Source organism: Mizuhopecten yessoensis, unplaced genomic scaffold, assembly GCF_002113885.1.
Source record: "Mizuhopecten yessoensis strain PY_sf001 unplaced genomic scaffold, ASM211388v2 scaffold10175, whole genome shotgun sequence".
NCBI lineage: Eukaryota > Metazoa > Mollusca > Bivalvia > Pectinida > Pectinidae > Mizuhopecten > Mizuhopecten yessoensis.
This window is the reverse complement of record NW_018408416.1, coordinates 293438-305164: the sequence shown is the minus strand read 5'-3', so window position 1 is coordinate 305164 and position 11727 is coordinate 293438. Positions and strand designations below refer to the sequence as shown.

At 33.2% G+C, this 11727-nt stretch overlaps 1 protein-coding gene across 1 annotated transcript; it reads right to left on the bottom strand.

Moving 5' to 3' along the window:
• Window positions 1–5215: 5215 nt before the first annotated feature.
• On the bottom strand, window positions 5216–9672 carry LOC110459661 (fibrinolytic enzyme, isozyme C-like). The gene is made up of 6 exons (XM_021512018.1): window positions 9499–9672; window positions 8864–9041; window positions 8341–8428; window positions 6643–6817; window positions 6093–6241; window positions 5216–5445 (listed from the first exon to the last, which is right to left on the bottom strand). Exons 1-6 carry the CDS (start codon window positions 9545–9547, stop codon window positions 5296–5298), a joined length of 789 nt encoding a protein of 262 aa, XP_021367693.1. The 5' UTR covers window positions 9548–9672; the 3' UTR covers window positions 5216–5295.
• Between the last annotated feature and the right edge of the window lie 2055 nt (window positions 9673–11727).

Sequence of the window (11727 nt, the reverse complement as noted above, 5' to 3'; positions counted from 1 at the left end):
ACCTAAAACAGATATATTAGGAGATATATCTGACCTATAACCGATATATTAGAGATTAAGAGATATATCTGACCTAAAACAGATATATTAGGAGATATATCTGTCCTATAACAGATATATTAGGAGATATATCTGACCTATAACAGATATATATGACATATAACCGATATATTAGGAGATATATCAGACCTATAACAGATATATTAGGAGATATATCTGACCTATAACCGATATATTAGAGATTAAGAGATATATCTGACCTAAAACAGATATATTAGGAGATATATCTGACCTATAACAGATATATAAGGAGATATATCTGACCTATAACCGATATATTAGAGATTAGGAGATATATCTGACCTAAAACAGATATATAATGAGATATAGCTGACATATAACAGATTATTAGGAGATATATCAGACCTACAACAGATATATAATGAGATATATCTGACCTATAACAGATATACTAGAGATTAGGAGATATATCTGACCTAAACCAGATATATTAGAGATATATCTGATCTATAACAGATATATTAGCAGATATATCTGACCTATAACAGATATATTAAGAGATATATCTGACCTATAACAGATATATAAGGAGATATTTCAGACATATAACAGATATATAAGGAGATATATCTGACCTATAAAAGATATATTAGAGATATATCTGACCTATAACAGATATATTAGGAGAAACAACAGATATATTAGAGATATATCTGACCTATAACAGATATATTAGAGATATACAGATATATTAGGAGATATATCTGACCTATAACTGGTATATTAGGAGATACATCTGACCTTTAACAAATATATACGGAGATATAACAGATGTTTTAGGAGATATATCTGACCTATAAAAGATATATTAGAGATATATCTGACCTATAACAGATATATTAGAGATATACAGATATATTAGGAGATATATCTGACCTATAACGGTTATATTAGGAGATATATCTGACCTATAACAGATGTATTAGGAGATATATCTGACCTATAACAGATATATAAGGAGATCTATCTGACCTATAACAGATATATTAGGAGATATATCAGACATATAACAGATATATTAGGAGATGTATCTGACCTATAACAGATATATTAGAGATATATCTCACCTATAACAGATATATTAGAGATATATCTGACATATAACAGATATATTATGAGATATATCTGACCTATAACAGATATATTAGGTGATATATCTGACCTATAACAGGTATATTAGGAGATACATCTGACCTATAACAGATATATAAGGAGATATAACAGATGTATTAGGAGATATATCTGATAACAGATGTTTTAGGAGATATATCTGACCTATAACAGATATATATGACATATAACCGATATATTAGGAGATATATCAGACCTATAACAGATATATAAGGAGATATATCAGACATATAACAGATATATTAGGAGATGTATCTGACCTATAACAGATATATTAGGAGATATATTTGACCTATAACAGATATATTAGGAGATATATCTGGCCTATAACAGATATATTAGGAGATATATCTGACCTAAAACAGATATATAATGAGATATAGCTGACATATAACAGATTATTAGGAGATATATCAGACCTACAACAGATATATAATGAGATATATCTGACCTATAACAGATATACTAGAGATTAGGAGATATATCTGACCTAAGCCAGATATATTAGAGATATATCTGATCTATAACAGGTATATTAGGAGATATATCTGACCTATAACAGATATATTAAGAGATATATCTGACCTATAACAGATATATAAGGAGATATAACAGATGTATTAGGAGATATATCTGATAACAGATGTTTTAGGAGATATATCTGACCTATAACAGATATATTAAGAGATATATCTGACCTATAACAGATATATAAGGAGATATTTCAGACATATAACAGATATATAAGGAGATATATCTGACCTATAAAAGATATATTAGAGATATATCTGACCTATAACAGATATATTAGGATGACCTATAACAGATATATTAGGAGATATATCTGGCCTATAACAGATATATTAGGAGATATATCTGACCTATAACAGGTATATTAGGAGATACATCTGACCTTTAACAAATATATAAGGAGATATAACAGATGTTTTAGGAGATATATCTGACCTATAACAGATATATTAGAGATATATCTGACCTATAACAGATATATTAGAGATATATCTGACCTATAACAGATATATTAGGAGATACATCTGACCTATAACAGATATATCTGACCTATAACAGATATATTAGGAGAAACAACAGATATATTAGAGATATATCTGACCTATAACAGATATATTAGGAGATATATCTGACCTTTAACAGATATATTAGGAGATACATCTGACCTATAACAGATATATCTGACCTATAACAGATATATTAGGAGAAACAACAGATATATTAGGAGATACATCTGACCTATAACAAATATATTAGAGATATATCTGATCTATAACAGATATATTAGGAGATATATCTGACCTATAACAGATATATTAGGAGATATATCAGACATATAACAGATATATTAGGGGAGATATCAGACATATAACAGATATATTAGAGATATATCAGACCTATAAATATATTAGGAGATATATCTGACCTATAACCGATATATTAGGAGATATATCTGACCTATAACCGATATATTAGGAGATATATCTGACCTATAACAGGTATATAAGGAGATATATCTGACCTATAACAGATATGGGAGATATATCTGACCTATAACAGATAATTATGTTAGGAGATAAATCTGACCTATAACAGATATATGAGGAGATATATATCTGACCTATAACAGATATATTAGTAGATATATCTGACCTATAACAGATATATTAGGGGATATATCTGACCTATAACAGATATATTACGAGATATATATCTGACCTATAACAGATATATTAGAGATATATCTGATCTATAACAGATATCTTAGGAGCTATATCTGACCTATAACAGATGTATTAGGAGATATATCAGACATATTACAGATATATTAGGAGATAAATCAGACATATAACAGATATATTAGGGGAGATATCAGACATATAACAGATATATTAGAGATAGATCAGACCTATAACAGATATATTAGGAAATATATCTGACCTAACAGATATATCAGACATATAACAGATATATTAAGGGAGATATCAGACATATAACCGATATATTAGAGATATATCAGACCTATATAAGAGATATTAGGAAATAGATCTGACCTATAACAGATATATTAGAGATATATCTGACCTATCACAGATATATTAGGAGATAAATCTGACCTATAACGGATATATTAGGAGATATATCTGACCTATAACAGATATAGGAGATATATCTGACCTATAACAGATATGGGAGATATATCTGACCTATAACAGATAATTATGTTATGAGATATATATCTGACCTATAACAGATATATTAGTAGATACAACAGATATATTAGAGATATATCTAACCTATAACGGATATATTAGGAGATATATCTGACCTATAATAGGTATATTAGGAGATATATCTGACCTATAACAGATAATTATGTTATGAGATATATATCTGACCTATAACAGATATATTAGTAGATATATCTGACCTATAACAGATATATTAGAGATATATCTGATCTATAACAGATATCTTAGGAGCTATATCTGACCTATAACAGATGTATTAGGAGATATATCAGACATATTACAGATATATAACAGGTATATTAGGAGATACATCTGACCTATAACAGATATATTAGGAGAAATATCTGACCTATAACAGGTATATTAGGAGATATATCTGACCTATAAGAGATATATTAGGAGATACATCTGACCTATAAAAGATATATCTGACCTATAACAGATATATTACGAGATATATATCTGACCTATAACAGATATATTAGGGGAGATATCAGACATATAACAGATATATTAGAGATATATTAGACCTATATAAGAGATATTAGGAAATATATCTGACCTATAACAGATATATTAGTAGATATATCTGACCTATAACAGATATATTACGAGATATATATCTGACCTATAACAGATATATTAGAGATATATCTGATCTATAACAGATATATTAGGAGATATATCTGACCTATAACAGATATAGGAGATATATCTGACCTATAACAGATAATTATGTTAGGAGATAAATCTGACCTATAACAGATATATTAGGAGATATATATCTGACCTATAACAGATATATTAGGAGATATATCAGACATATAACAGATATATTAGGAGATATATCTTACCTATAACAGATATATTAGGAGATATATATCTGACCTATAACAGATATATTAGAGATATATCTGACCTATAACAGATATATAAGGAGATATATCTGACCTATAACAGATATATTAGGGGAGATATCAGACATATAACAGATAAATTAGGGGAGATATCAGACATATAACAGATAAATTAGGGGAGATATCAGCTATAACAGATATATTAGAGATATATCTGACCTATAACAGATATATTAGTAGAAACAACAGATATATTAGGAGATACATCTGACCTATAACCGATATATTAGGAGATATATCAGACCTATAACAGATATATTAGGAGATATAACAGATGTATTAGGAGATATATCTGACCTATAACAGATAATTATGTTAGGAGATAAATCTGACCTATAACAGATATATTAGGAGATATAACAGATGTATTAGGAGATATATCTGACCTATAACAGATATATTAGGAGATATATCTGACCTATAACATATATTAGAGATATATCAGACATATAACAGATATATTAGGAGATATATCTGACCTATAACAGATATTGTTTTTCTTTACCCTGTGAATAAGCACTTTTAATAAAAGCTTTACATTTTCTTGATAATAGTGGTTGATTTAAAACTTGCGTTTTACAGTTTTTGTTTTACCGTCACAAGAAATGATAAACTTCATTGTACCACTTTGTTTCTTGACTAAAATAAGTTTATTCATTATGGTTAGTTTTGAAAGTTTGACAAATTTTACTTGAATACCATAGTACAAAAATTTCCAGAATTGTAATGCTAGCCTTAATCTTCTGACACACACAATTACACAATTCAAATCTTGTGGAGTCTTTTTAATATTGGTACATTCAGTCACGTCAACAATAAAAAGACCACTACATTTTACGGTATAACATTTTATTGCACAGTAGTATAAGCTTTCCATTGTCTGGTTACATGTTGCTGTTGATCCAGGAAAGGTACTTGCTGACCCGGACATACACACTGGGAAAGCCCTCACATGTGGTGATCCCCCAGGACGTGGCTCCAGCTAGGGCGTACTTCCCATCAACCCGACATACTAGGGGGCCACCGGAATCTCCCTGTAAGGAAATACACGCCAGGCTATATATTGTAATGTAGCACAGGGTATTAAATCCAGGGGTTACCTCACTTTCGACCTCTGCACCCCTTGAATATGTCATAGCAAAATTGAAGGCACTTTGCTAGCTATTTGATTGGTGTCAGGTAGAAAAATCTGACCAATCACTAGGTTGATTCTTGTCCTTTGAAGGTAACAGAGGAGCGACGCCCGACCTCAAAGAAAATAAGTTTTACCGTTACGCGACCGCGAGATTATTTTGGTGTACATCAAAGGATCAAACTAGTCTTCTCGTCTCATTCGCAAGACGGTGCACACCGAGCCTTCGATTTTGCTACGACATATTCCATGGGTGCAGTGAGCGTAACCTCTGGATATCGATGATGCAAAAAGGATTTCATCTATACATGTGAAATAGTGAAATTATTTACTATTGATATAATAAAAAGAAAACAAATACTCATTATGCATTCTACAAGAGAAAAAAAGACGCTATTCGTTAGCATTTCTTTGAGAGTTTTTTTATGATTTCCTGATGTAGAACATATTAATTTGGGTTATCTGGCTATTTTATGAATGTTACATCGGTCTAAACTATTTTGTATGTGTTATCCTATTTTTTTAATCTAAAGTAGGAGATGTACGTACACTACATGCGGATTTGCCTTGGGCCTCTATACAGATGTGTGTGTCGTAGATACTAGCCCCCGACACCTGGGACCAACTCTGTTCACAGTCACCGTTACTGATCACTTCCATCCGGGCCTCCATAAGAACTTCGGCCGTGCCACTGTTAGCTGTCAACATTATGAAATATTTGCAGACACATATATATTGAACATTACGATTGAAATATATATCTAAAATCGACGGAGTCGTGACCAGGATATAACATAGTCCAATGACATATATTTGCGGAGATGGTCATTGATATCGTAATGTTAGACGAATATCGGGGCCGTGCCCAGGATATAACAATACCATAAATAAAATGGAAATGTGCTTGAGACAGATACCCTGATGGAATTTGAATTAACTACTAAAATATCAAGAAAATTACTACTTCAAAGTGCTGTCAGAATTTTGCCTTGCTATTTTTTTAAACAGAATACCATCGAATCATATCTTTTTTTTAAAAAGGATAAGAATTTACTTTAAATTTTGTAAGTTCTGAATTTCCTTGTAAGTGTTTTCTTACCATCAGTTTTCCCCCATCCAGTGATCCAACAGTCGGGGTTGTCAAGGAAACTCATGTTCTCGCCTGGCAGTTGAACAATTTGGGCAGTCTTGTCTGCAGTACTCACTGACCGAGACAGTCTCAAGACGGCGATGTCGTTAGGGAATCCAGCACCTGAATTGTCGTACTGCGGATGCTGTAAACCAAAAGCATCAAGCAACCGAACTGTTGAAACAAATACAACGATGTACAGTAGGAGGTCAAAAGACTTTCAGGTCACTTCATTTTCCCCATTAGCTTCTATTTTTATTTACTTTTCGAAAATTAGTTTTCCTGACTTCGTTTTTAGTCAACAATTTATAAAAATTGGCACATAGCTAGAAAATATGTAGCGTTTCTATTGGTAACATTTCACTTCATTACCCTTTCATAGAATTATTACCAAACAATTTTACGGCAAAATTTAACATTGTGTATACGGGAACGACGTCAAAGCATAATGTTTATGCTGGGATGAAATGTGATATCTCAACAACAGAGTCAATACTATAAATATTACCACAAGAAACACGGGATGATTCTCTAATAGAATATCAAGTTTTATTCAAATTGGATATTAAACGAAGTCACGAAAATAATTTGAAAAAAGAAGTAAATTAACAAAGAATCTGATTGGAAACTGACTTCGTATTTTGGCTGTACTTATTAGCGGCTAGCTATAAATGTGCTGGCAACTTGGTCTCATATTAATTGTTTGGATATACTTTCACCTGTCATGAGTTCGTTTGAGGAGAATATGAAATCAATACCTGAAATTAGTTTTTACCTGTATGGAATCTGTTACGCGTTATCTAGTGAAGGTTTTCCGTACTCTACCAAAAACTCTAACTTTGCATTATTATAGCTCGATAGGTCATTTTTGAAGAAAGAAAGATAAAATACCCACAAAAAAAAAAAATAAAAAAATAAAAAAAATATATACTTTTATAGAAAAATAATCAAGTTGAAATGAACAAGAAGAAATCAAGAACAGTGTTCTGAGTGTAAAATATGCAACAGCGCCAGACCAGGTTTCGAACCCTGGGCCTCAGAATTATACTGTCGTCTCAACCGTAGTACGTATACCCTGGTCATCAAATCGCGCTACATTATATCCAACACGAAATTAAGGGGAGATTATTGTATTACGAAAAACTACCATGGAATTCTCTAGTGATTAGCATGTAGTGGGAAAGATATGAAAAAAACCTCGAATAACTAAGTCGAAGAGGCAAATCTGAAAAAGTCTATGGATGTTTTTTGTGATGACACTCAATATCCCTGAAAGTTTTGTAACCCACACAGTAAGCTTTGATATTCACCGTGCGCGCGTGGATATTTACGGTCTGTGATAGCAATGTAACAATCTTAGCACAAGCAATACATTAGATTTTTAGCAGCGCTATTATACCATAAAAAATAAATTTTCCTTTCATATGAGACGTAATTAAATTTCAAGAATTGATACAAATAACATTTTCAAAACATGGGCAAGTTTTTGACGTCATCATTTTCAGATCTATGGTCTATGTCTGTTTTGCTGATTATGATGTAATACTCTTTAACCGATCTTAATCACTTTTTGCATACGTCATTACTCATTTTTTACATAACTCATACAACACGGACTTACTGACTTTATACCGCTAATATTTACAGGTACATCGTATGTAGACTTACCATTATGATGCGAGATACCGGTACTGTCTGAGATCCTGATGTAGACCCCTGGCGGTGAAGACCTGCCACCACAGTCACCGACGACGGACTACAATGAAAAAGAAACCACATTTTTTACTTGAGCATTTCTGTATAGAGTCAATTGGAGCTGGTGAGATGTTGGTATGGTCGAACTATTCCTGACGAGGCGCACAGAAGCGATTGTATAAACGCATGCCCAGTGAGCATTTACAAAAGTACATGCGAATGTATATGATCAACCCTACGATATACTTATGGAATTGCGCTGAGCATGCAACCTTTTTCAAAATTGACGAAACACCTAAAAAATACTCGAGATGTTTGATTGATTTGATCTGATTTTGATGGTTTTACAGTCGCTATTACGACCTTTCGCCCTTTCAATTGACGAGAAAAAGAATGAGCAAAGGAGATATATGTAGGGAAAGAGAAGAAATGGAGAAGGTAGGAATGTCCAGATATTTGATCTTATACATCTGAATGTTTAAGACAAACGACGTACCTGGTTCCATCAACGCAGTGCGCAGCCGTCAACACAACATCAGGGGCTATGAGAGATCCGCCGCAGAAGTTGGATGGAGGGAGGAAGAAGACGGAACGACTCTGTAGTGACACTTGCCACGGCCACTCGTTAGGATCCGCCTGGGCCCCGCCTACTATACGGCTACTGGGCACCGCCCCTGTATCAGAAACAAGAAATAACCTTACGGCGAAACATTCAGGGAAATTTCGCATCCACATTTCTATTGTTTTCCATTATTTAGGTATCTATATGATGTACCATTTAGTCCACTTCGCTTACAGTAAAAATATAATGTCGTGATATGGAGATGAAACACAAGCCGGAATTACGTGCTGAAGGTTACCAAGGCGGAATACAAGGCTCCGGTATTATCCACGTAGTTATCTATTTAAAACTAGAATCCTGTTTTCTTTTCGCTCATTTTATTATTCCATACATGCAGATGTACCTATTGTTAATATTTCATCAAAATTTGACAGAAAAGTATTTTTATATACATTTGAAATATTAGGTTTTCCTAATGTCTAGTAATATGCGACAACACCTTTTTTTTATCTGAGAAATAAGAAAAAAAGCTTGCAAGAAGTCGTGTTAATAAGTAATAATCAACTTACCCGCCATCACCGTCACTCCAGCTAAAAGGATAAGCACGTTAACCCTCATTGTGTCTTATGACCAGGTATCGTCCAGTAGTGGTCAGTGGCCCCAGGCCTGTTATATACCCAGGGAGACTGACCAGTGATTTATTACTCTATCACGACACTGGACACAGAGAGGACACACATGGTCAGTTCTCAGATCGTTGAGAATGTTATTGGATAAACTGACTTTGATGTGTATGCTGCTCCTACTGTATACCATTACACAAGACACGATCTAAACAATTACAGCCAGTTTATAACCGTCTCACGTAGTGGTTAATCTCGGAAACGGAGGACACGGGTGTTTTCGATTGTTTTCTGTGTCTTATTATAACGTTGAAGAGAATAAAACTTACATAACAAATTATTAGATTTTGTAATAATTCAAAGTTTATCATTTCATTGTTGTATAATGTATCTGCTGATGTCCTAAGTAAAAGCTGTTCGCAACATTTGATAATGATTTCTACGCTGGGTGGGGTTCATGTGAGATTGTGAATATTGAAAAAAATAATTAAATGAAGAATAAGAAAAATGGCAGTTCAGCAAGGAATTTAAGAAATCCAGCAACAAATTTAAACATGTCAAGGATTTGGTTTCTATGGTCAGAAATGATATAATAAGTTAGTCGGACATGTTGGACAAAAGTTAATACGTCCACGTGACGGCTCATTACTAAATACTAGGGCTCCCAGCTGTATAATGGCTACTCCGTTGGCTTTCTGTGTCGTTTATATCAAAGTTTTAAAAAAAATCGGATACTAAAAGTTGAATGTCCTTTTACCGCTAGATGTCTTTTTTTCGATCATCATATATTTCATTGTTAGCGGAAATTGTATATTGTGCCATTGAGCTAGTCAGGGCAACAACCGGACATTTAGAGTATATCTAATGTAGAATTCGGTCACATTTCTTTTTGTTTTACCTTTCCCCTCTTATTTATTTATTAGCTAGTTTGACGCCATATTTTTACGTCTAGACAGATTAAGTTGGCCTAACAATCGGGTCCTCAAAAGATGAAGTACGTTTTTTTTAAACCAAAAATAAATTGTTGCATTTTAACGGTTAGACATCTTATGTAGATAAACAAGATTTTTTTACGTGACATTACAATAATGACAATAATTATGTACATACAATTTGAGCTCAACATTTCTTGCTGGATTTAATAAAGTTATGCCCAATTCTTAAAATGTTTGTGTTAAGCCCACAGAAAAATTGTGAATTGTCGCACAAAAATATTTCTAAATTTAACGCTACATTCAAATTATTTAGATTTTGAACCAGATTATGTCTTTCGTTTGTAAAAAGGTGACATTCCAAAAAGTAGTGAAAGACATTCTCATAAGGATGACCACAATTACAAGCTTCAATTTAATAATAGTTACTTTCATATTCCTCTGGTTAACCTGATGTCGAAATCATTTGACCGAATCAAGTGCCATTCTACTGTGTCATGGTTAGGCCACTTCGGCGAGGTGGCACTTAAAAGTGGTCAGTGAGTGGCACTCTTTTAGTATCCCATTATCATTTACCGTGGACGCAAGTCCCTCAACAAAGTAATAAGAGTTAATAATATCTCAAGACTCTTGAATTGGTGAAGCGTCACACATCGCAAATAACCACGAATTTACCACATATCCTTTATTATTACACGTTCTTTACAATGTACACAGTTTCAATCACTATACAGTAATATAATTTGTTGACTGTTTTAGTTCGTGCAATACACTAGATGCACGCCAAATGTGACGTCACATATTTTGTCAAATCACAATACATTGTTACGTCATAAATATGCCAGAGTCAGATCAATTATGACGTCATAGATACACTTTAGTTCATAGCAACATAGAAACCTCCGAAAGCTGTTCATTATTAGTCTGTGACCGAAGCTATGCAAAATGGGAATTAATAGTTCGGCATTCATTCGATATACCCCTCCTCACCTGTTCTCGAATTTGAACTGCACAGCACTGCGTCGTCCGCTTAAATCAAGGGACAGCATTTACAACTACAAACCGGCAAACAAGGAGGCCGAGAAATATTACGAGGCTTACATCAAAACTCGTTCATTGATACTACAGGCTGAGCGGATGGAGAGGGAAGCAAAGCGGATGAGCGGGAAAGAGGCTAGGGAACTGAAGCGCGAGGCCAATCAGATTAGGATAGACGCGAAGGCAATGCTAAACAATGTTGGCA